At 43.0% G+C, this 25,603-nt stretch overlaps 1 protein-coding gene across 7 annotated transcripts in view; it reads left to right on the forward strand.

The window, feature by feature from the left end:
* acss2l (acyl-CoA synthetase short chain family member 2 like) overlaps nt 1-25,603 on the forward strand; it is a 44,725-nt gene that overhangs the window by 347 nt on the left and 18,775 nt on the right. The window contains exons 1-9 of one of the 7 annotated variants that reach the window (XM_090182940.1): nt 8-218; nt 9,777-9,951; nt 10,090-10,285; nt 13,186-13,277; nt 13,528-13,631; nt 16,130-16,202; nt 20,816-20,891; nt 21,731-21,815; nt 24,747-24,884. In XM_090182940.1, the coding sequence (XP_090039066.1) occupies nt 9,819-9,951; nt 10,090-10,285; nt 13,186-13,277; nt 13,528-13,631; nt 16,130-16,202; nt 20,816-20,891; nt 21,731-21,815; nt 24,747-24,884 (897 nt within the window). In that variant the 5' untranslated portion in view covers nt 8-218; nt 9,777-9,818. Of the gene's footprint in view, nt 1-7; nt 536-9,776; nt 9,952-10,089; nt 10,286-13,185; nt 13,278-13,527; nt 13,632-16,129; nt 16,203-16,776; nt 16,911-20,815; nt 20,892-21,730; nt 21,816-24,746; nt 24,885-25,603 lie in introns of those variants that run through there. The other 6 variants (XM_090182943.1, XM_090182939.1, XM_090182942.1 and 3 more) reach the window with 6 other exon arrangements.

Here is a 25,603-nt window from a genome sequence, read left to right on the forward strand (position 1 = left end):
CAAATGAAGTTAGGCCCCTCCCTGTTTCGCTCCGTAGATTTTCATTCTGACCCGAAGTCGCCCTAGAAAAAGACGCAATTGTCTCTACAAGCCAGAATGTTGAATACAATGATATGTACAGGGTGTACATGCTGTAGGTCCTTCTGATGACAGGAGGTGGAGATAAGGAGATAGGGTATCCACATTAGTGTTGTTTGCCTACCCTTTTCCACTCTCAGGTAGGTTCTGTTGATTGTATTTTCAATCTCTTGATGTGATGCACAATATGTAAACAATAGCCGAATGTAACCAAAGCACGTTTCCTCGCAATCAGCAGGACTTGTTTGCCTTTCGGTCTGTGGTTAGATTAGTCTCAGCCATATTGTGCAAGTGTTTGTCACATGCGAATTGCATCAGTATTGAAAATAAAAAAACGGAAATAAAAACCGATGAACAGACCAGCATACTGAAGGTCGGATTGATAGCATTTCCCTGTGGATATTTTGTATCAGATTACCTCCGATATAGGGATAAAATCATCAGGACAACAGGTCAAGTAAGTTGAAGTTAAGTTTGTTCAACATTCTGACTGATAATGGGACTGTTTGGGAATGCTGAGCCTACATGTTAGAGAGGAGTGTGTAAGTATTTCACTCTCATCCAGAACTCAGATTGGAAGGCGTGGGCTTACTTGAGAAATCTTGTTGTAATAAATATATAGCACAAATTCTTCATTCACAAAACCAATTTACACCGAGAGGAACATTTTTCTGGAACATGCTTATTCCTGACATTGTCTGGAAAAATGTATGGTTGAGGCCTTACAAATATTGTATACCAAACAAAGTTAAGGAAGTGCACTTTAAAATGTTTACATAAGATACATCCATGTAATTCTATGTCATCCAAATTTGTGGCTGTTGATATCTGCGCTTTCTCTGAAAAAAAAAAAAAAGTAGGTGAGAATCTCTCACTTACTCTTTGAATGTAAATGTGTGTCAGAATTTTGGGAAAACCTTGCAAACCTATTTACCAAAATGAACATTACCCATGTTTCTGACATGAAGGATATAACATGTTACTATTGCAGTGATAACAAGACCATTGAAATTATTGTGATTTTTATTTTATTTCTTGTTGCCAAATACTTTATAAAAACAAACAAAAATTCAAAATTCTATACCAAAATTCTATACCAAAATTCCAAATTCTATACCAAAATTCTATACCAAAATTCCAAATTCTATACCAAAATTCCAAATTCTATACCAAAATTCCAAATTCTATACCAAAATTCCAAATTCTATACCAAAATTCTATTCCAAAATTACACCGTTTTCTGATTTGAATTGAACTAACTTATAATAACATTTAATGAATAACAAGAATAACATCATTATAATAAGATTTTTTTCAGAGTGAATATACTAAGACTGTTTATCTTCTTTTATTACTTTCATATATGTTTTTTTTTTGGGGGGGGGGATGTTTGTGTTTTCTTGTTAATACCTGCGTTCTGTTTTGTATGATGTAACAATGTAAATTGTTGTTCGGTGTTTTTAATTTTTTAAATATATATATAAAAATTAAAAATGATTTCACTCTCAGATTCTAAGAGGCTAGAAAGTGTGGGGTGTGTCATGTATGCTAGAATGGAGGTGTAAAAATGACAGCTGCATACGCATATTAGCGATTACATATAGCATACCTTGCAGTACAATCTTCTCTCAAAACAGTTATACAATGTGCTCTGCAATAAGATAACCAGAGTTTGATTTCTAAACCAGATGAGTTTCTAAACCAGATGAGTTCTCCAATAGCAGCTGCTCAATACCATGGTGGTCATGGATAACAAAAGCGAGAAACGGTAATTAATTAGTAAAATAAATCATCACAGCAAAGGAATGTAGTTTGGAAGAGGGAGAATGACGCTGGGAGAAGGGACGTGGAGCTGGATCAACAACGTGAGATGAGGACTACACAAGGTGGAGCTGGATCAACAACGTGAGATGAGGACTAGAAGTCGGGGCCAGCAAGGTGGAGCAGGATCAACAACGTGAGATGAGGACTACACAAGGTGGAGCTGGATAAACAACGTGAGATGAGGACTAGAAGTCGGGGCCAGCAAGGTGGAGCAGGATCAACAACGTGAGATGAGGAATAGAAGTCGGGGCCAGCAAGGTGGAGCTGGATCAACAACGTGAGATGAGGAATAGAAGTCGGGGCCAGCAAGGTGGAGCAGGATCAACAACGTGAGATGAGGAATAGAAGTCGGGGCCAGCAAGGTGGAGCAGGATCAACAACGTGAGATGAGGAATAGAAGTCGGGGCCAGCAAGGTGCAGCAGGATCAACAACGTGAGATGAGGAATAGAAGTCGGGGCCAGCAAGGTGGAGCAGGATCAACAACGTGAGATGAGGAATAGAAGTCGGGGCCAGCAAGGTGGAGCAGGATCAACAACGTGAGATGAGGAATAGAAGTCGGGGCCAGCAAGGTGGAGCAGGATCAACAACGTGAGATGAGGAATAGAAGTCGGGGCCAGCAAGGTGGAGCAGGATCAACAACGTGAGATGAGGAATAGAAGTCGGGGCCAGCAAGGTGGAGCAGGATCAACAACGTGAGATGAGGAATAGAAGTCGGGGCCAGCAAGGTGGAGCAGGATCAACAACGTGAGATGAGGACTAGAAGTCGGGGCCAGCAAGGTGGAGCAGGATCAACAACGTGAGATGAGGACTAGAAGTCGGGGCCAGCAAGGTGGAGCAGGATCAACAACGTGAGATGAGGACTAGAAGTCGGGGCCAGCAAGGTGGAGCTGGATCAACAACGTGAGATGAGGACTACACAAGGTGGAGCTGGATCAACAACGTGAGATGAGGACTAGAAGTCGGGGCCAGCAAGGTGGAGCAGGATCAACAACGTGAGATGAGGACTAGAAGTCGGGGCCAGCAAGGTGGAGCTGGATCAACAATGTGAGATGAGGACTACACAAGGTGGAGCAGGATCAACAATGTGAGATGAGGACTACACAAGGTGGAGCAGGATCAACAACGTGAGATGAGGACTAGAAGTCAGGGCCAGCAAGGTGGAGCAGGATCAACAACGTGAGATGAGGACTAGAAGTCGGGGCCAGCAAGGTGGAGCAGGATCAACAACGTGAGATGAGGACTAGAAGTCGGGGCCAGCAAGGTGGAGCAGGATCAACAACGTGAGATGAGGACTACACAAGGTGGAGCTGGATCAACAACGTGAGATGAGGACTAGAAGTCGGGGCCAGCAAGGTGGAGCAGGATCAACAACGTGAGATGAGGACTACACAAGGTGGAGCTGGATCAACAACGTGAGATGAGGAATAGAAGTCGGGGCCAGCAAGGTGGAGCTGGATCAACAACGTGAGATGAGGACTAGAAGTCGGGGCCAGCAAGGTGGAGCAGGATCAACAACGTGAGATGAGGACTAGAAGTCGGGGCCAGCAAGGTGGAGCAGGATCAACAATGTGAGATGAGGACTACACAAGGTGGAGCAGGATCAACAACGTGAGATGAGGACTAGAAGTCGGGGCCAGCAAGGTGGAGCAGGATCAACAATGTGAGATGAGGACTACACAAGGTGGAGCAGGATCAACAACGTGAGATGAGGACTAGAAGTCGGGGCCAGCAAGGTGGAGCTGGATCAACAACGTGAGATGAGGACTAGAAGTCGGGGCCAGCAAGGTGGAGCAGGATCAACAACGTGAGATGAGGAATAGAAGTCGGGGCCAGCAAGGTGGAGCTGGATCAACAACGTGAGATGAGGAATAGAAGTCGGGGCCAGCAAGGTGGAGCAGGATCAACAACGTGAGATGAGGACTAGAAGTCGGGGCCAGCAAGGTGGAGCAGGATCAACAACGTGAGATGAGGACTAGAAGTCGGGGCCAGCAAGGTGGAGCAGGATCAACAACGTGAGATGAGGAATAGAAGTCGGGGCCAGCAAGGTGGAGCTGGATCAACAACGTGAGATGAGGAATAGAAGTCGGGGCCAGCAAGGTGGAGCAGGATCAACAACGTGAAATGAGGAATAGAAGTCGGGGCCAGCAAGGTGGAGCTGGATCAACAACGTCAGATGAGGACTAGAAGTCGGGGCCAGCAAGGTGGAGCAGGATCAACAACGTGAGATGAGGACTAGAAGTCGGGGCCAGCAAGGTGGAGCAGGATCAACAACGTGAGATGAGGACTAGAAGTCGGGGCCAGCAAGGTGGAGCAGGATCAACAATGTGAGATGAGGACTAGAAGTCGGGGCCAGCAAGGTGGAGCTGGATCAACAACGTGAGATGAGGACTAGAAGTCGGGGCCAGCAAGGTGGAGCAGGATCAACAACGTGAGATGAGGACTACACAAGGTGGAGCAGGATCAACAACGTGAGATGAGGACTACACAAGGTGGAGCTGGATCAACAACGTGAGATGAGGACTAGAAGTCGGGGCCAGCAAGGTGGAGCAGGATCAACAACGTGAGATGAGGACTAGAAGTCGGGGCCAGCAAGGTGGAGTAATCCAGAAACGTCAGTAGCGGTGGATAAATCACTGGGGAAGTCAAGTCAAGGGAAAAAGCCATATTACAACCTACGTGTTGTGATAATTGCGTTGTTTGCTCTATAACCTGTTAGTTGATATACCTTGACACCGTGATGTACAAGCCTAAAGACAGAGACAATAAGAAGACACTGGCAGAATAAATTCAACCACGCTTTTGTTTCATCACAGAACTGGAGAACAAGTCCACGAAGCATATTGGATGTAAGAAACAGTTACGTGATCGACAGCAGGGTCAAGCAAGTTAACGTTTACAATATTTTCGGACCACTAAATGACTAAACGATTTAGAACCACAGAGCGTTACAGGAAGTCACAAAGAAAACAGGAGCTGCCTCCACTATTCCAGCACCTTTTCACCTCTGCTTAGTCTAATACAGTGACAACTAAAAGATACCCCCCCAAAAAAATCTTTAGTCCAATCAAAGTAAGCTAAATATGATGTGGCTGTCCATGGATCTGATTTCTCTCTCTCTCTGTGTGTGTGTGTGTGTGTGTGTGTGTCCGTGCAAGTAGAAAAGCATGTTGACCCGCCCTACTTGTAGAGAAACACCAATGCCCTCCTCCTCTCTTTCATGTTGACTCACCCTACTTGTAGAGAAACACCAATGCCCTCCTCCTCTCTTTCATGTTGACTCGCCCTACTTGTAGAGAAACACCAATGCCCTCCTCCTCTCTTTCATGTTGACTCGCCCTACTTGTAGAGAAACACCAATGCCCTCCTCCTCTCTTTCATGTTGACTCGCCCTACTTGTAGAGAAACACCAATGCCCTCCTCCTCTCTTTCATGTTGACTCGCCCTACTTGTAGAGAAACACCAATGCCCTCCTCCTCTCTTTCATGTTGACTCGCCCTACTTGTAGAGAAACACCAATGCCCTCCTCCTCTCTTTCATGTTGACCCGCCCGACTTGTAGAGAAACACCAATGCCCTCCTCCTCTCTTTCATGTTGACTCGCCCTACTTGTAGAGAAACACCAATGCCCTCCTCCTCTCTTTCATGTTGACTCGCCCTACTTGTAGAGAAACACCAATGCCCTCCTCCTCTCTTTCATGTTGACTCACCCTACTTGTAGAGAAACACCAATGCCCTCCTCCTCTCTTTCATGTTGACTCACCCTACTTGTAGAGAAACACCAATGCCCTCCTCCTCTCTTTCATGTTGACTCGCCCTACTTGTAGAGAAACACCAATGCCCTCCTCCTCTCTTTCATGTGAACACAACGGTCTATCACTCTGTCTAAAAGTACACACTATGTTGTCGTAGGCCACCTGGCTGAAATTCTTGTTCGCTAGTTATTTTAGCCTTCTACATATTGAACTTCCATCCTCTCAAACCAGGGGAACAATGTATGAATTAATGGTTGGATCAGAAATGCTGTTCTAATCATTGGTCAGCACGGAGAATTAAGTAAAACCACAAGTCCAAATCCCCATCTCCATCCATGGCTAATATAGGTAAGGGCCCATTTTAGCTAGCTAGTTAGCCACCCGAGGACAACAACGCAGCGAGATGCAACAATTCAAGTTGTTTCCGTCAATGACGTATGCTTTCAAAATAATTTGATAGGAGTGAAGCCAAATCCAAACTGGCTTCCGTTGACACTTTTTTTGTTGTTGGTGCGCCAGGACCAATCACAATTGAACTCAATGCTGATTGGTTATTGTTTTACATTCTTTTTTTTTTTTTATCAAGGAGGCCAAATGCTCGCTGGCTTCCCTTGCATTCAGTGCTTCGACGGCAACAATGTCATACTCTTTTGGACCAGACAGCATCAGATAGCTGGCCTACAGAGACAGAGGGGCACTGTTTGGCTCGGATGCTTTCTCTGGTGAGATGCGTTCGGCCTCCTGTGAATTGAAGGAATGTTATGAAACGCAGAGACGAAAGATAAATGTAAAAAAAGTTGAGGAAGCCTGGCTTCACTTGGCATCCATGACTACACGCCACTGATGAACTTCGAAGTTGAACAATTGCAAAGGAAGTAGAAACTGTTTATGAGGGAGCAAAGTTGGGAGAAGAGAAACGTTGGGAAAAAGACAGATCTGAGGTGGGGGGGGGGGGGGAGTTGGCTGCAGTTGAATCCGTGAAGGTAACCTAGGTAACCTGTAGTGGACTTGTGATATTTGTTTGTGTTTCTTCTGACCAGTGGGAGCGGGCTCTCCTTGTCACGCAACTTTCTTGGTTTGCGGTTAGGAATAGGGCACAATTTGAAAGGAGTGATTTCTGGGATAGTGTGCAGGTGGAGCAATTGAAGTTGAAGACTCCTTGTGTTTTTGTGATGCCCACCGTTTGGTGCGAGGCAAACCCGGTGGTGAAACAGACGAGTCACTGTCAGTCGTTTTGAGTCAGTGTTTACCAACAAGGTCATGTTGGGATATAGCAGGTATCCTGTTTGAGCTTTTGTGCCGAATCCACTGCGGTGTTTCAGGTGCCACGTTTATGGTCCTGATGCAGCAGTTTGTTGGACGGAGATTCCAAGATGTGGGAAGAGTGCAGGAGGACATGGGATAGAGGATTGGGTAGTTTCTGTGGATACAGTTGTGTGTGTCAACTGCAGAAGTGCCCATGTTGCTGGGGGTTGGGGAGGAGCTCCTCCATCGACAGAGATTGATCATCTCGAGAACTAAAACAAATATCTTGCCACGACCCACCATCTAATATCTTCATCGAATTTTTATATCAATAATTGTATTTTTTATTTTATACCAATAATTGTATTTTTTATATCAATAATTTAACATTTTTACGTCAATAATTAGAATTTTGATATAAACAATTTATCAAAATGAAAATGTATTTTTTTATATCCAACTGCATTTTTTAGATACATTTTTTGAATGATGACTTTCATGCAAGATGATCTTTTCTATTGCAAGTCTACACACCCCTTGTCTTCAAATTTTGCTGCCTTAAAATTACATCTAAAAAGGGATTACATTTATTCGTTTTTTTTATAGATCTACACAATTTACTCCTCTTTCTTCAAAGTGAAAGAAAAATTTGACAGGTTTTCCAAATTAATAAAAAGAAACAAGAAATGTAAATGTATTTATTGCGTATGTCTTCACCCCTCGGAGTTAATACCTAATGGAAGCATCTTTCGGCAGCCATTACAGATGTGAATCATTTTGAATAAGATTCTACTAACCTTGCACGATTCTTAGGGCAACATATCAATTTTTTTTTGTCAAAATTACTCAAGCTCAGTCAATTGCTTGTCACTGATGCTTGTCACTGATTTTCAAGCAAATTTAAGTCAGGAATGAGACGACGAGACCATTCAGGAAGACTCAACACCTCTTGGAAAGCTATTCTGGTGTGTCTTTGGCATTATAATAAGTGTAATTGTTCAGCTGAAAAATACTCTATCGTTGGGTTAGGTTTTCAGAAGACTGCGTACATCGGTAGGAAAAAAATCCAATTGAATAATTTTTTACATTTAATTTTAAGGCAACAAAATGTGAAGACTGTGTTTCAATGCTCTCTCCTCCCAAATTATAGTTTTTAATATCAATACATATGTTTTATATATAAAAAATATATATATAATTATTGATATCGAAAATGTAAATGATTATAAAAATATTGACATAAAAAATTGTGAATATGCAGAACCAGTCAAAAGTTTGGACACACCTACTCATTCCAGGGTTTTTCTTTATTTGTACTATTTTCTACATTGTAGAATAATAGTGAAGACATCAACACTATGAAATAACACATATGGAATCATGTAGTAACCAACAAAGTGTTACACACATCAAAAATAGTCCAAATAAAATACAGATTCAGGTTCTTCCCTGTTTGCTGAACCTGTCGGATAGAAACTGACATTTTCCTTGTTTGCAGTAATGACAACACACACCCCTGGGGCCTATTCATTATGGAAACCATTTTAAGAAACCAAACGGAAGCAAACAGAGCAAAACGAGAGTTTTTATTGGACAAATTCAGGTTGGTCCCTCCCCGTTTCTTTCCGTTTGCTTCCGATTTTAAGAAACGTTTTGCAACAGAATCGACACAATGAACACGCCCCTGGCCCAGCGTTTTCGATTATCTGTCCCGAAGGACTTTCCACCGAATGAAAAGTGATTGCATGCATGACTCAGCGTGAGCCAGATGCCCCGTTCAAAGCCCAGAGAGAAATCGTCTCCAAAACAAAAGTGGCATAGTGTTAATTAAGGAGGAGGTTGTTGTTTCAGGAATACAGAATAGTCTGTCTCTGTCTGTGTGTGTGTCTGTCTGTCTGTCTGTCTGTCTGTCTGTCTGTCTGTGTGTCTGGTATAGTGTTTAGCTTAATTAAGGGGGAGGTTGTTGCTTCAGGAATACAGAATACACTGTACTGTCTGACTCTGTCTGTACTGTCTCTCTGAATGTACTGTCTCTCTGAATGTCTGTCTGGCTGTACTGTCTCTCTGAATGTCTGTACTGTCTGTACTGTCTGTCTCTCTGAATGTCTGTACTGTTTGTCTGTGCTGTCTGGCTGTACGGTCTGTCTGTACTGTCTCTCTGAATGACTGTCTGGCTGGCTGTACTGTCTCTCTGAATGTCTGTCTGTCTCTGTCTGTCTGGCTGTCTGGCTGGCTGGCTGTCTGTACTGTCTCTCCGAATGTCTGTCTGTCTGGCTGGCTGTACTGTCTCTCTGAATGTCTGTCTGGCTGGCTGGCTGGCTGGCTGTACTGTGTCTGTCTGTTCTGGTCGGTCTGTCTGTCTGTCTGTCTCAGCCTAGCATTCATGGTTCTGAATAGAGGAAGTACACCTACAACCGGAAGTTAGGAGAATTAACGTGGCAGGTTAGGAGAATTAGGTTAAGGTTAGGATTAGCTAAAATTCTCTCCTAACCTGCTATGAAAAAGTCACTATCGGTTGTAGCTGTTCTTCGTCTAGTCACAACCAGCTTACCGATGCCCCTCATACAGAATATCTCTGAAAATAATGTGATCAACAGACCAGGGGCCGCTCAGCCAATGAAAAGGTGGGAGTGCCATGTTGAGTGTTTTGATTGGCTCCCTTGGCACTAAGCAGGCTGTGGAAGGGACACCAAAGCAGGCATTAGGGGTGTGGCCAGAGTGTAGGCACAAGGTACTGCTCCAATGCCTGAAGCTTTCTGTAGTTGTCTGTGCCTGGCCACACTTCTAGTCTCTCCCCTCCTCTACGCCTCGGATGATAGACAAATCAAATCAGTGGAGTGACTGCCTGGCCTCACCTCTAAATCTCTTTCTCTCCAGTCAGATAGACAGACAGACGTACTGTAGATAGAGCTATCAACGATGGTGGTCCCTGGCTCTCAACACATAGAGGACAAGATGTACCATCCTCCGGAGGGTTTGCAGAAGGATGCTCATGTGCCTGACTTCAACTGTTATCTGGAACTTTACAAGAAGTCTATTGAGGAGCCGGACGGTAGGTTAAGAAGGCTGTTAGCCGTGCTTGTTGCTCGCAGAATAACTGAAGACTCATCTGCAATACACTGTACTGTCTCTGTCTCTGTCTCTGTCTGCGTGCTCTGAACGAAAATCTGTATGTCCTTTTTTCTTGTAGCATTCTGGAAAGAGGTCGCTAGTGATTTCTATTGGAAGAAACCTCCCACGGGTCAGATCCTGCAGTATAACTTCGACGTGACCAAAGGGAACATCTATGTGAAATGCATGGAGGGAGCCACAACTAACATGTGTTACAACGTCCTGGACAGGAACGTGAAGGACAAGAACCTTGGTGAACGAGTGGCGTTCTACTGGTAAGTTGCATTTGACTGTTTCTACTTGTTCAGAAAAAGATGAAGACATTTTGAGCCACCGTCTGTAGCATACAAGTCTCCCTGGAGCGCCCCAGTACGGGACAGGAAGTCCCCTAGACACTACGGACCTACTATTCATTCAGTATCTACATCAACACCCTGGCTTAGTGTGTGTGTGTGTGTGTGGCTGTGTGGCTGTGTGTGTGGCTGTGTGTGTGTGGCTGTGTGTGTGTGGCTGTGTGTGTGTGTGTGTGTGTGTGGCTGAGCTTTTCATGTCATAAGTGACCAAATATTTACTTTGTCAATGTGTGAAAATCTAACTTCTCAGACAAGTAATACCTGTTTCTCAGAGTGCCAGGGCTGAGATGAGGGTGTTAGTTACCTGTTTGTCTCAGTATACATTAACCTAACACCTGACATCAGAGTCAGAAGATAAGCTGTTTTAACGGCAGGTAGCCTAGTGGTTAGAGTGTAGGGACGGCAGGTAGACTAGTGGTTAGAGTGTAGGGGAGGCAGGTAGCCTAGTGGTTAGAGTGTAGGGGCGGCAGGTAGCCTAGTGGTTAGAGTGTAGGGGCGGTAGGTAGCCTAGTGGTTAGAGTGTAGGGTCGGCAGGTAGCCTAGTGGTTAGAGTGTAGGGTCGGCAGGTAGCCTAGTGGTTAGAGTGTAGGGTCGGCAGGTAGCCTAGTGGTTAGAGTGTAGGGTCGGCAGGTAGCCTAGTGGTTAGAGTGTTGGGTCAGTAACCTAAAGGTTGCTGGATCAAATCCCCGAGCTGACAAGGGAAAAAATCTGTCGTTCTGCCCCTGAACAAGCCCCATCATTGTAAATAATAATTTGTTCTTTAACTGACTTGCCAAGTTAAATACAAAATATATTTTTTAAATTATAAACGTTTTTTCAATTTTTTTTTTATTTTTACAAAAACTGGCAATTTTGTTGTTTTGTCTCTTTGGATTTTAAAGTGCAGACTTTAATTTCACGTTATTTTCATCGTTTAGCAATTACAGCACGTTTTGTACACAGTCCACCCATTTTAGGGGAGCAAAGGTATTGGGACAAATTCACTTGTATGTGTATTAAAGTAGTCTTGAAGTTCAGTATTTGGTCCCATATTCCCATAGCACGCAATGATTACATCAAGTTTGTGACTCTACAAACTTGTTGGATGAATTTGCTGTTTGTTTTGGTTGTGTTACAGATTATTTTTGTGCCCAATAGAAATTAATGGTAAATAATGTATTGTGTCATTTAGGAGTTCCTTGAAACTGAAATCACCATTATAAGTGACACTTCTGATGACGACGTAACGACAGAATACGGACCGTTACAGCGAGATCCACGACCAGACAGCCTTTATCTGGCTAGTGCTTTCACATTACTCATTGCGCCTGATAGAAGAAATTGTGTACATTCTTGGAAATCACTCACGTGATATGACATGGTAACGATAGAATATGGTGTGTTATACCTGCAGGTCCTAGACTAAACACGGTCTGTCGTCAGACCACTGTAAAACACTGGTGCCAGGTGCCACTCTTGTTAAGGGAATTGAGACGCTGCCTTGATACTGTCACTGGCCTGTTCTCAATCATTGTACTATCCAGATAGCTGTAAGGTTAGCTGTTTATTTTTATTTTACCTTTATTTAACTAGGCAAGTCAGTTAAGAACAAATTCTTATTTTCAATGACGGCCTAGGAACAGTGGGTTAACTGCCTGTTCAGGGGCAGAACGACAGATTTGTACCTTGTCAGCTCGGGGGTTTGAACTTGCAACCTTCCGGTTACTAGTCCAACGCTCTAACCACTAGGCTACCCTGCGTCCCCAAGCTGTAAAGTTAGCTGTAGCTGTAAGGTTAGCTGTAGCTGTAAGGTTAGCTGTAGCTGCAAGGTTCGCTGTAAGGTTAGCTGTAGCTGTACGGTTAGCTGTAAGGTTAGCTGTAGCTGTAAGGTTAGCTGAATGCTTGAGATGGTCATTTCTGTGTCTTCAGCATGCAGTCAGACTGAGGCCTTGTCTTCCTGGCCAGCTTCACAGTCATTGGTCTGCTTTCTGTGTCTTCAGCATGCAGTCAGACTGATGCCTAGTCTTCCTGGCCAGCTTCACAGTCATTGGTCTGCTCTTGATCGTTGTATTATCTGGGTATCTTTAACAGTTAATAATGCCATACTAGGTAACACAGTCAGCCACGTATCTTCGTCGTGCACATAGCTGACATTAACATCATCAGCTATCTACAGTACAACAGGTGAGGTCAGATCCAAGCTTTACCCAGGCAGACTGCCATGGTAACTGGGTCGGGGGCTTGGGAGTTGAGACAGACTTGTGCAACAGTGTGCCACATAACTAAACAAGCAGACAGACCGACATCGGACGAGCATTCAAACCCGAATATAGACTGAACAAGCTGCTAAAGGAGAACATCCTGTCTATCTGAGGAAACGACAGGATGCATTGCTACATTTTTGGATTGAAATGACAGAAGTTGTGTTTTATACATGACGCAACCTGAGGACTGAGGAGAAGTCATTGGAAAGTTTAAAACAAAAGTCTGGATTTGAACGTAATGGCACTTGGGGTTAGTCCAAAATGACACAATAAGGGAATAGGTGTCCTCTTCAGGTAGGTGTGTCTTCTAACTGACTGTGATGAATGACAACATGACCTGAATTGTTGACTCGGATAAAAAAAAAGGCTCAATGTTTTTATATTGTATTGATTCAGATAAAGGCTTGATGTTTTTATATTGTATTGATTCAGATAAAGGCTTGATGTTTTTATATTGTATTGATTCAGATAAAGGCTTGATGTTTTTATATGGTATTGATTCAGATAAAGGCTTGATGTTTTTATATTGTATTGATTCAGATAAAGGCTTGATGTTTTTTTTAAATGTCTGTTCTCTAGGGAGGGGAACTCACCTGATCACCACGAGGCCATCACCTACGGTCAGCTGCTTGGACAGGTGTGCAGGTGTTCCAACACTCTGAAGCAGATGGGTAAGACGGTACACCTCAGTGTGGCATATGAAAGAAATAGGCTAGCTTACCACTTTTTCCCAATTGACTGCCCTTGTGAAGAACATTCATAAATGGTGGCGCTTTTCTTTAGAAATGTTTTAAATACTCAGCTTCCCCGTCAAAACCAGCACAACATCACCCTTTAACTTAACATTATCATATAGAGCTAAATACCATTTATGTGTATCTATCTCCTCCACCATTTTGTCTTCTGGCGTGTGTGTTACAGGAGTGAGGAAGGGAGACAGGGTGGCCATCTACCTCCCTATGATTCCAGAGCTGGTGTACACCATGCTGGCCTGCACCAGGATAGGAGCTGTCCACTCCATCGTGGTCAGTGCAGGGATTGACATTATGGGTTGACCTATTGCCCCGGGGGGGGGGGGGGGGGGGGGGGTTTGTATCCCATAGCAATCTCAATGGTGAACAAATGAGAAGAGATGAAGTGGATCAGAAATCAATCCCGGGTTTATTCCAAGTTGCAACAGGGAGACACCACCCAGCACAGAAACAGAGGAAAATGTCTAACTGGTCTTCTCTGAGAAGGTCCCCCCCGTATATCCTAATCAGTAGACGACTGTTCAAACAAAAAGACACACACACACACACACACGTGTGTTTTACAGACGACAATAACAATCAGTGTCCTCTGTCCTTGTGCCTTCAGTCTGGCGTCAATCACTATCAACAGATGTGAGTTTAAATCCAGAACGTAGTCTCTAGTCTTGTGACCAGTGTTAAAAACCACACTGGACATCATACGTATTACAGAAAGACAGAAATATAGAATGATGCTAAACATTCTGTTAATCACCTTTAAACTGAATATGAACTTCACCTGGGCTCCCGAGTGGCGCAGCGGTCTAAGGAACTGCGTCACTACAGGTCCCTGGTTCGAATCCAGGCTGTGATTGGGTGTCCCATAGGGCAGCGCACAATTTGCCCAGCGTCGTCCAGGTTAGGCCGGGTTTAGGCCGTCATTGTAAATAAGAATTTGTTTTTTTTTAACTGACTTGCCTAGTTAAATAAAATGTTACATAAATAAAATAATATCGTAAATATTTCCATTACACAAGCGAACTGAGCGGTCGTGCTAGTTGAGCTAGCCCTGCTCTCCCATTGGACAGCCGATTTATTGTTATTTCGTTTTTATAGTGAAAACACCCAAACTGGAAAGCATTCCAGTAGCCTAAAACTGATATTTCCAGTTCCTCCCCATTTTGTTTAAGTGAAAGACAGACAATTTATGACAGTCAGACAAGTTGAGCCTGCTTTTTTACTGATAACTAAAATACAAAGAATTCCAGGACTGATCTTTCTGGCAATATATGTCGTTTCTGAGTGTAAAATAGCTAATTTACATTTTCGGCTAAGTGATCATAATCTTCGAGCAAACCCCCCCCCCCCCCAAAAAAATACTCCTGACTTGCCTGATGGTCAAGTGCCTTTTCAGACTTCAATATCAATCCCTGCTTTAAGTTTAGTGGAGGTGGTTTGATCATCTAGTGGCTCTCACGATGAGGAGCCTTCTCTGAGACTTAACCTGAAGACTATGTGTTAGCTCCCTGATCTACTGCCTATGTAGGTTGTTTTTTTTTTTTATAGCTCCGCTAGCTAATATGACTAATGCAGTCTTAATAAGGTGTGTAGATGTTCCACACTGTAATTGACCGTTTTTGGTTTCTGTGTCCTGACTGTATTGACTGACATAAAGGAGCAGTGTTAATATTAGTGGTGGGGGGGGGGTTTCTGTAGAGAATGGGGTCATGCCTGCCCCTGTCGGTTCTGCCTGACCTCGCCTTGCAGAGTTATCAGCTGTTCAGTAGCAGTTGGGATAACACCTGCAAACGGGTCTGCATCCCAAGTGGCTCCCTATTCCCTACATAGTGCCCCATAATGGCAAACCTATTCCCTTAAAATGTGGACCAGCCACACTAGAACTGTCAGCATGCTATTTGGGCCAGGATCATAGCAAGAATACATGTATAGTAATTTTAGCCGCTAGCTGAGCCAGACACTATTTCGGTCATAACTTCTGCGTCTCAAGTAGAGTTTATAGCCTTGTAGTTGAACAATACCTCATGTCTTGTGTGTCCCCAAGGTTATTTTTTAATGTAGTACGCGGGACTATATTTAGACCTATTTTAGAGTGTAAGTGTTCCCCTTCCTGCTGGACCATTGTTCTATGAGCTGTCTACTGTTTTATGATTCACGAACGGGACATAAGAGATTGTTGCCCATGTTTTGATTGTTTTTGGGGCGTTTGCTGTATCACTACTTCTAATCTGGTGTAGCATGATTTCTCATGTAGTTTGAAACAACTAGGCACATTTTTTATTTTTATTTATTTTTTAAGTTTAGAAATGTTTTTGTATTCAATGCCATTTTGCTGAGTATAATTTTTTAAACGATAAGGTCCAGAGTCCGTCACGTTCTAAAATGTATTTCATATTAAAACGCTATGGTCACATTGAGAGGTAGGAAGACACTTTAAAAAAAAAAAATGTTAAACTGTGAACTATTTAACCGGGTCCAATGCAGAAGTGGCTTTTATTTTTTCTTTCTTTTAAAGGAGCAGGCTTACAGTAAATGGTAAAGCTGTGTGCTTTGGCTAAAGTAGATCTGGGACCAGGCTAACTCTAACCTCAAATACTTTTTTATATTGAACAAATGTTGATTCAATCAATCACAATGTTCTGTTAAATGACTCCATTAGATGTTGGCGTCTCGCCCTGTTATACATATTGTACAACCTCACTGAGTTGACCTTTGTGTGTGTGTGTGTGTGTGTGTGTGTGTGTGTGTGTGTGTGTGTGTGTGTGTGTGTTCAGTTTGCAGGCTTCTCCGCTGAGTCTCTGTGTGAGAGGATCATGGATTCCCAGTGTAGTATCCTGGTGACTGCAGGTAAGATAGAGCCCTGGACATCAGCCACTCTAAATAAATTAAATGTAAAAAATTAATTGGTAGCACTGGTGCTCCCAACTTCAACAAGTTGGGAGCACAACATAAAATCTAGGAGCACCAGAAGATGTATTTTGTTTTCATTGATTTGAGATATAGCATATTGGGCCTATATGAATTCTAGCTGCTGATTTGAGATATAGCATATTGGGCCTATATGAATTCTAGCTGCTGATTTGAGATATAGCATATTGGGTCTATATGAATTCTAGCTGCTGATTTGAGATATAGCATATTGGGTCTATATGAATTCTAGCTGCTGATTTGAGATATAGCATATTGGGTCTATATGAATTCTAGCTGCTTTTGAAGCTAGCCAGCCAGTTGTGCTCTAGAAACTAATATTTAACCCTGTAAAGACGCGTTTATTATAAAAACCAAGAATGTTTATACAAAAACCCTTTCGTTGAAATTACAAAGAATACAAGGTTTCTACATTGGGTTAAAGCACTACCTATTGAGATGCTTTACATGGACAATTCTACACTGTCTCTTTAAGAGCATCACGTTTGTGAGTGACTACAGTATGTGCCAAGACATGAGTCATTCATTCATTGCTGTAATCATTGATCTTCTAAAGAAGATATCCCTTTTCTTTTCTTTCTGTGCCCCCAAAAGTAACCCGATTTTGTTAGCTAGCCAGCTAATGAGGTAACATGACTTAACAAGGTGTACTGGTAAAGTAACCAGGTTGTTAGCTAGCTAGCTAATGAGGTTACATGACTTAACAAGGTGTACTGGTAAAGTAACCAGGTTGTTATAGCTAGCTAATGAGGTAACATGACTTAACAAGGTGTACTGGTAAAGTAACCAGGTTGTTATAGCTAGCTAGCTAACGAGGTTACATGACTTAACAAGGTGTACTGGTAAAGTAACCAGGTTGTTATAGCTAGCTAGCTAATGAGGTAACATGACTTAACAAGGTGTACTGGTAAAGTAACCAGGTTGTTATAGCTAGCTAGCTAACGAAGTAACATGACTTAATAAGGTGTACTGGTAAAGTAACCAGGTTGTTATAGCTAGCTAGCTAACGAAGTAACATGACTTAACAAGGTGTACTGGTAAAGTAACCAGGTTGTTATAGCTAGCTAGCTAACGAAGTAACATGACTTAACAAGGTGTACTGGTAAAGTAACCAGGTTGTTATAGCTAGCTAGCTAGCTAATGAGGTAACATGACTTAACAAGGTGTACTGGTAAAGTAACCAGGTTGTTATAGCTAGCTAGCTAACGAAGTAACATGACTTAACAAGGTGTACTGGTAAAGTAACCAGGTTGTTATAGCTAGCTAGCTAACGAGGTAACATGACTTAACAAGGTGTACTGGTAAAGTAACCAGGTTGTTATAGCTAGCTAGCTAACGAAGTAACATGACTTAACAAGGTGTACTGGTAAAGTAACCAGGTTGTTATAGCTAGCTAGCTAGCTAACGAAGTAACATGACTTAACAAGGTGTACTGGTAAAGTAACCAGGTTGTTATAGCTAGCTAGCTAACGAAGTAACATGACTTAACAAGGTGTACTGGTAAAGTAACCAGGTTGTTATAGCTAGCTAGCTAACGAAGTAACATGACTTAACAAGGTGTACTGGTAAAGTAACCAGGTTGTTATAGCTAGCTAGCTAACGAAGTAACATGACTTAACAAGGTGTACTGGTAAAGTAACCAGGTTGTTATAGCTAGCTAGCTAACGAAGTAACATGACTTAACAAGGTGTACTGGTAAAGTAACCAGGTTGTTATAGCTAGCTAGCTAACGAAGTAACATGACTTAACAAGGTGTACTGGTAAAGTAACCAGGTTGTTATAGCTAGCTAGCTAACGAAGTAACATGACTTAACAAGGTGTACTGGTAAAGTAACCAGGTTGTTATAGCTAGCTAGCTAGCTAACGAAGTAACATGACTTAACAAGGTGTACTGGTAAAGTAACCAGGTTGTTATAGCTAGCTAGCTAGCTAGCTAATGAGGTAACATGACTTAACAAGGTGTACTGGTAAAGTAACCAGGTTGTTTATAGCTAGCTAGCTAGCTAACGAAGTAACGTGACTTAACAAGGTGTAAACAAATGCCTGTGAGCAGCGATATGGTTTAAGAACAGGACCTAAAAACTCCCTTTTGGATTCACCCGCCACTGTAGCAGTTAAATTAAAAATATCTACTAGCCACTCAGAATTCGTACCAGACAATACATTTATTTGCCATAATAACACCAACATGTTTTTCCAGGTTTCGGATTTCCTCCAGTTTTTTTTCCGACTCGGGTTTTCACTCTCAATCACACTTTTCTTATAGAAAAACAAAACTAATTGGATGCTCTAAGTCCACAACTATGCTCAAACCACATCAGGAAACCACTTTTGAGGTCTGGGGAAGAAAATAAATATATATATTTTGGTGGGAATAGTTGCACTTTAATTTAATTTGCACTTCTCAAAAGACAGGCGTTTGGCTGGCAGTGTTTCTGTTCTACATTCGCAATAGTAGAGTTTGCAAAACAAAACACCACTCAATTTGATACAAATCATCATGATATCATATTTAACCTGTACCCCCACACATTGACTTGGTACCGGTACCCCCTGTATTTAGCCTCGTTATTTTGTTACTTTTTATTTTATTTTTTACTTTAATTTATTTAGTAAATATTTTCTCAACTAAATTTTTTTTTTTAAACTGAGTTGTTGGTTAAGGGCTTTGTAAAGTAAGCATTTCATGGTAAGGTCTACTACACCGGTTGTATTCGGCGCATGTGACACAAATAACATTGTAGATTTAATTTGATATCATTATGCCAGATCATTTGAGAAGTTTTTATGGGAAAGCCATTCATTAGAAATCACTGTTTCAGTGCGGCTTGGTTGGGTTGTGTTTCGGAGGACGCACGGCTTTCGACCTTCGCTTCTTCTCAGTCCGTACGGGAGTTGCAGCGATGAGACAAGACTGTAACTACACATTGGATATCACGGAATTGGGGAGGAAAAAGGGGTAAAATAAATAATAATAATAATACAAAAATAAATGACTGTTTCACTAACTGGCTAAACCAAGTGGCGGACACTGGCGTTGCCATGACGTCATCAGAACACCGACGTATTCTTTAATATTCTTTACACCAAATGAGTCTGCGCTCGCTTTTTCCCTCAGCGAAGCCCATCATTACAACTATATTTATCTGGGAGATGTTTTCTTCCTGTTCCCACTGGTGTTCCCTAAAATAAAAAATGTCAGGTCACACAACAAAATATCTAGGAGCATTTTAGAGCCCTGCTGATAAGATTACACCATGCATGTGGGACTTGGCTGATGTCGTCCAATAAGATGACACCATGCATGTGGGACTTGGCTGATGTCGTCCAATAAGATGACACCATGCATGTGGGACTTGGCTGATGTCGTCCAATAAGATGACACCATGCATGTGGGACGTGGCTGATGTCCAATAAGATGACACCATGCATGTGGGACGTGGCTGATGTCGTCCATTAAGATGACACCATGCATGTGGGACGTGGCTGATGTCGTCCAATAAGATGACACCATGCATGTGGGACGTGGCTGATGTCCAATGAGATGACACCATGCATGTGGGACTTGGCTGATGTCGTACAATAAGATGACACCATGCATGTGGGACGTGGCTGGTCCCTAGTTGGACCAATCATCCTGACATCTTAAGTGGGGCTCCCGAGTCCCGAGTGGCGCAGCGTTCTAAGGCACTTCATCTCAGTTCGATTCCAGCCACAACCGGCCGTGATTGGGAGTCCCGTAGGGCGTGATTGGGAGTCCCGTAGGCCGTGATTGGGAGTCCCGTAGGCCGTGATTGGGAGTCCCGTAGGCCGTGATTGGGAGTCCCGTAGGCCGTGATTGGGAGTCCCGTAGGCCGTGATTGGGAGTCCCGTAGGGCGGCGCACAATTGGCCCAGCGTCGTCCGGGTTTGGTCGGTGTAGGCCGTCATTGTAAAGAAGAATTTGTTCTTAACTGCCTTTCCTAGTTAAATAAAATGTTGTAAATATATCACTAGCCACTTTAAACAATGCTACCTTATATAATGTTACTTACCCTACATTATTCATCTCATATGCATACGTATATACTGTACTCTATATCATCGACTGTATCCTTATGTAATACATGTATCACTAGCCACTTTAAACTATGCCACTTTGTTTACATACTCATCTCATTTGTACATACTGTACCCGATACCATCTACTGTATCTTGCCTATGCTGCTCTGTACCATCACTCATTCATATATCCTTATGTACATATTCTTTATCCCCTTACACTGTGTACAAGACAGTAGTTTTGGAATTGTTAGTTAGATTACTTGTTATTACTGCATTGTCGGAACTAGAAGCACAAGCATTTCGCTACACTCGCATTAACATCTGCTAACCATGTGTATGTGACAAATAAAATTTGATTTTGATTTGATTTGAAATAAAATGTTAAATAAAGAAATGTTAAAGCAATTACCTCCTATATGGGCTTGGGTCTCCAACAGTTCAGATGAACACTTTATCTTATCAACTTGCATTCTCTCTCTCTCTCTCAAGATGGTGTGTACAGAGGGGAGAAGTTGATCAACCTGAAACAGATAGCAGACGAGGCTCTGGAGAAATGTAGGGAGAAGTAGGTTCTCTTTACACCTCTATCATGGTTCTGCTTATACCTACTGCGCCCTCTCTGTCTGTCTCTCTCTCTCTGTCTCTTTCTGTCTGTCTCTGTCTGTCGATCTGTCTCTGTCTATCTGTCTCTGTCTCTCTCTCTTCATCACAGATACTGTTTACCTTAACCCCTGAGATAGGAGCAGTGGCTCACACACACACACAGTCAGACCCTGTTGATGGAGAGTGTTGTCTGTTCTGCAAGCTGTGGGGTTGGTGGGGCAACAGCAAGAGTTTTGATTCTACAGGGAAGCCCCATCTGTCTGTTGCCCCTAGCGATCTCGATCTGTCGCCGTAGCGATTTTGTGTGTGTGTGAAACGGCACTTGTATGTCTATCGCAGCCAAAAGACATATGACAGCATATAAACACCATATGGAAGATACTCTACTATGTAGAGCTGAGTGGACAAAACATTAGGAACACCTGCTCTTTCCATGACATAGACTGACCAGGTGAATCCAGGTGAAAGCTATGATCTCTTTCCCGTCATTGTGTATCAAGAATGGTCCACCACCCAAAGGACATCCAGCCAACTGGACACAACTGTGGGAAGCATTGGAGTCAACATGGGCCCAGCAATCCCTGTGGAAACACTTTCAACACAGTGCAGAGTCCCATGTCCTGACGAATTGAGGCTGTTCTGAGGGGGAACGATGGTGCAACTCAATATTAGAAAGGTGTTCCTAATGTTTTGTCCACTCAGTGTATAGGGAATATTCAGCGGCGCTACACTGACTGCCCTTACGGACAGATAACGCATCCGGTATCTATGCCGACAGCTCTGCTCTTCTTTTCTCCACAGAGCATCCGCCACTGTTACACGATGTTTAGTAGTGAAACACCATGCACTGAGGACACAAGATGGAGATGTTGCCAACACATTGCAGGTAGGCCCAGATTTTGACCAGAATACGGACGTTCATCTACCATCTACCCGGTGCCCAGAATACGGACGTTCATCTACCATCTACCTCTCGGTGCCTAAAATAGCTCTTTTCTTTCTTCTTCTTTTTCTTTTTTTCTTCGATTTGAACAACCGTTCAATCTAAAAAAAATAATATTTAGTTTTAACCTGAGTTGTGTTTGTTGATGTGCTGTCCTCCTCCTGCTGTAATTCCTGGTGTAGTTTTAGTTTTACTCTATTCTGACTATCATGGTCCTGCTGTAATTCCTGGTGTAGTTTTTACTGTATTCTGACTGTCATGGTCCTGCTGTAATTCCTGGTGTAGTTTTTACTGTATTCTGACTGTCATGCTCCTGGTGTAGTTTTTACTGTATTCTGACTATCATGGTCCTGCTGTAATTCCAGGTGTAGTTTTACTGTATTCTGACTATCATGGTCCTGCTGTAATTCCTGGTGTAGTTTTACTGTATTCTGACTGTCATGGTCCTGCTGTACTTCTACTGTATTCTGACTGTCATGCTCCTGGTGTAGTTTTTACTGTATTCTGACTATCATGGTCCTGCTGTAATTCCAGGTGTAGTTTTACTGTATTCTGACTATCATGGTCCTGCTGTAATTCCTGGTGTAGTTTTACTGTATTCTGACTGTCATGGTCCTGCTGTACTTCTACTGTATTCTGACTGTCATGCTCCTGGTGTAGTTTTTACTGTATTCTGACTATCATGGTCCTGCTGTAATTCCAGGTGTAGTTTTTCTGTATTCTGACTATCATGGTCCTGCTGTAATTCCTGGTGTAGTTTTACTGTATTCTGACTGTCATGGTCCTGCTGTACTTCTACTGTATTCTGACTGTCATGCTCCTGGTGTAGTTTTTACTGTATTCTGACTATCATGGTCCTGCTGTAATTCCAGGTGTAGTTTTACTGTATTCTGACTATCATGGTCCTGCTGTAATTCCTGGTGTAGTTTTACTGTATTCTGACTATCATGGTCCTGCTGTAATTCCTGTTGTAGTTCTACTGTATTCTGACTGTCATGGTCCTGGTGTAGTTTTACTGTATTCTGACTGTCATGGTCCTGGTGTAGTTTTACTGTATTCTGACTGTCATGGTCCTGGTGTAGTTTTACTGTATTCTGACTATCATGGTCCTACTGTACAGTCGTGGCCAAAAGTTTTGAGAATGACACAAATATTAATTTCCACAAAGTTTGCTGCTTCAGTATCTTTAGATATTTTTGTCAGATGTTACTATGGAATACTGAAGTATAATTACAAGCATTTCATAAGTGTCAAAGGATTTTATTGACAATTGCATGAAGTTGATGCAAAGAGTCAATATTTGCAGTGTTTACCCTTCTTTTTCAAGACCTCTGCAATCTGCCCTGGCATCCTGTCAATTAACTTCTGTGCCACATCCTGACTGATGGCAGCCCATTCTTGCATAATCAATGCTTTGTCAGAATTTGTGGGGTTTTGTTTGTCCACCCGCCTCTTGAGGATTGACCACAAGTTCTCAATGGGATTAAGGTCTGGTGAGTTTCCTGGCCATGGACCCAAAATATTGATGTTTTGTTCCCCGAGCCACTTAATTATCACTTTTGCCTTATGGCAAGGTGCTCCATCATGCTGGAAAAGGCCTTGTTCGTCACCAAACTGTTCCTGGATGGTTGGGAGAAGTTGGCATGACACAGGACTGATGGTAGCGCTCACCTCGTCTTCTCCGGACAAGCTTTTTTTCCGGAGGCCCCAAACAATCGGAAAGGGGATTCATCAGAGAAAATGACTTCATCCCAGTCCTCAGCAGTCCAATCCCTGTACCTTTTGCAGAATATCAGTCTGTCCCTGATGTTTTTTCCTGGAGAGAAGTGGCTTCTTTGCTGCCTTTCTTGACACCAGGTCATCCTCCAAAAGTCTCACTGTGCGTCCTCACTGTGCGTGCAGATGCACTCACACCTGCCTGCTGCCATTCCTGAGCAAGCTCTGTACTGGTGGTGTGATGCCCCGATCCCGCAGCTGAATCAACTTTAGGAGACGGTCCTGACGCTTCCTGGACTTTCTTGGGCGCCCTGAAGCCTTCTTCACAACAATTGAACCGCTCTGCTTGAAGTTCTTGATGATCCGATAAATGGTTGATTTAGGTGCAATCTTATTGGCAGCAATATCCTTGCCTGTGAAGCCCTTTTTGTGCAAAGCAATGATGACGGCACGTGTTTCGTTGCAGGTAACCATGGTTGACAGAGGAAGAACAATGATTCCGAGCACCACTCTTCTTTTGAGGCTTCCAGTCTGTTATTCTAACTCAATCAGCATGACAGAGTGATCTCCAGCCTTGTCCTCGTCAACACTCACACCTGTGTTAACGAGATAATCACTGCCATGATGCCAGCTGGCCCTTTTTGTGGCAGGGCTGAAATGCAGTGGAAACTGTTTTTTTTTTGGTGTTCATTTGCATGGCGAAGTGGGACTTTGCAATTCATCTGATCACTCTTCATAACATTCTGGAGTATATGGAAATTGCCATCATACACACTGAGGCAGCAGACTGTGAAAATTAATGGCCACAACTCTACCTCTACTGTATTCTGACGATCAGGTTTCTGTTGTATTTCCTGTTGTCTCGACTCTGTGGGATGCTGCGTGTGTTGGGAGGAGGTGATGGGACAGGTCTCTGAGGTGATGGGACAGGTCTCTGGGGTGTTGGGACAGGTCTCAGAGCAGTGTGAACCTGACTCCTGTTGTATTTCCTGTGTTGGGAGGAGGTGATGGGACAGGTCTCAGAGCAGTGTGAACCTGAGTCCTGTTGTATTTTCTGTTGTCCAGACCCCGTGGGATGCTGCGTATGTTGGGAGGAGGTGATGGGACAGGTCTCTGAGCAGTGTGAACCTGACTCCTGTTGTATTTCCTGTTGTCCAGACCCCGTGGGATGCTGCGTGTGATGTGTGTTGGGAGGAGGTGATGGGACAGGTCTCAGAGCACTGTGAACCTGAGTGGCTGGATGCAGAGGATCCTCTCTTTATACTTTATACCAGCGGATCTACAGGCAAACCAAAGGTAGGGTACTCTCTCACTCACACACACACACACACACACACACACACAGAGACACAGACACAGACACAGATACACACACACACACACCACATGCACACACACACACACAGACATACATACATACAGTGGGGCAAAAAAGTATTTAGTCAGCCACCAATTGTGCAAGTTCTCCCACTTAAAAAGATGAGAGAGGCCTGTAATTTTCATCATAGGTACACTTCAACTATGACAGACAAAATTAGAAAATAAAATCCAGAAAATCACATTGTAGGATTTTTTATGAATTTATTTGCAAATTATGGTGGAAAATAAGTATTTGGTCACCTACAAACAAGCAAGATTTCTGGCTCTCACAGACCTGTAACATCTTCTTTAAGAGGCTCCTCTGTCCTCCACTCGTTACCTGTATTAATGGCACCTGTTTGAACTTGTTATCAGAATAAAAGACACCTGTCCACAACCTCAAACAGTCACACTCCAAACTCCACTATGGCCAAGACCAAAGAGCTGTCAAAGGACACCAGAAACAAAATTGTAGACCTGCAACAGGCTGGGAAGACTGAATCTGCAATAGGTAAGCAGCTTGGTTTGAAGAAATCAACTGTGGGAGCACTTATTAGGAAATGGAAGACATACAAGACCACTGATATTCTCCCTCGATCTGGGACTCCAAGCAAGATCTCACCCCGTGGGGTCAAAATGATCACAAGAACGGTGAG

The sequence above is a fragment of the Oncorhynchus mykiss genome, chromosome 8, assembly GCF_057628025.1.
Source record: "Oncorhynchus mykiss isolate SJ-2025 chromosome 8, ASM5762802v1, whole genome shotgun sequence".
In the NCBI taxonomy this organism is placed as follows: domain Eukaryota; kingdom Metazoa; phylum Chordata; class Actinopteri; order Salmoniformes; family Salmonidae; genus Oncorhynchus; species Oncorhynchus mykiss.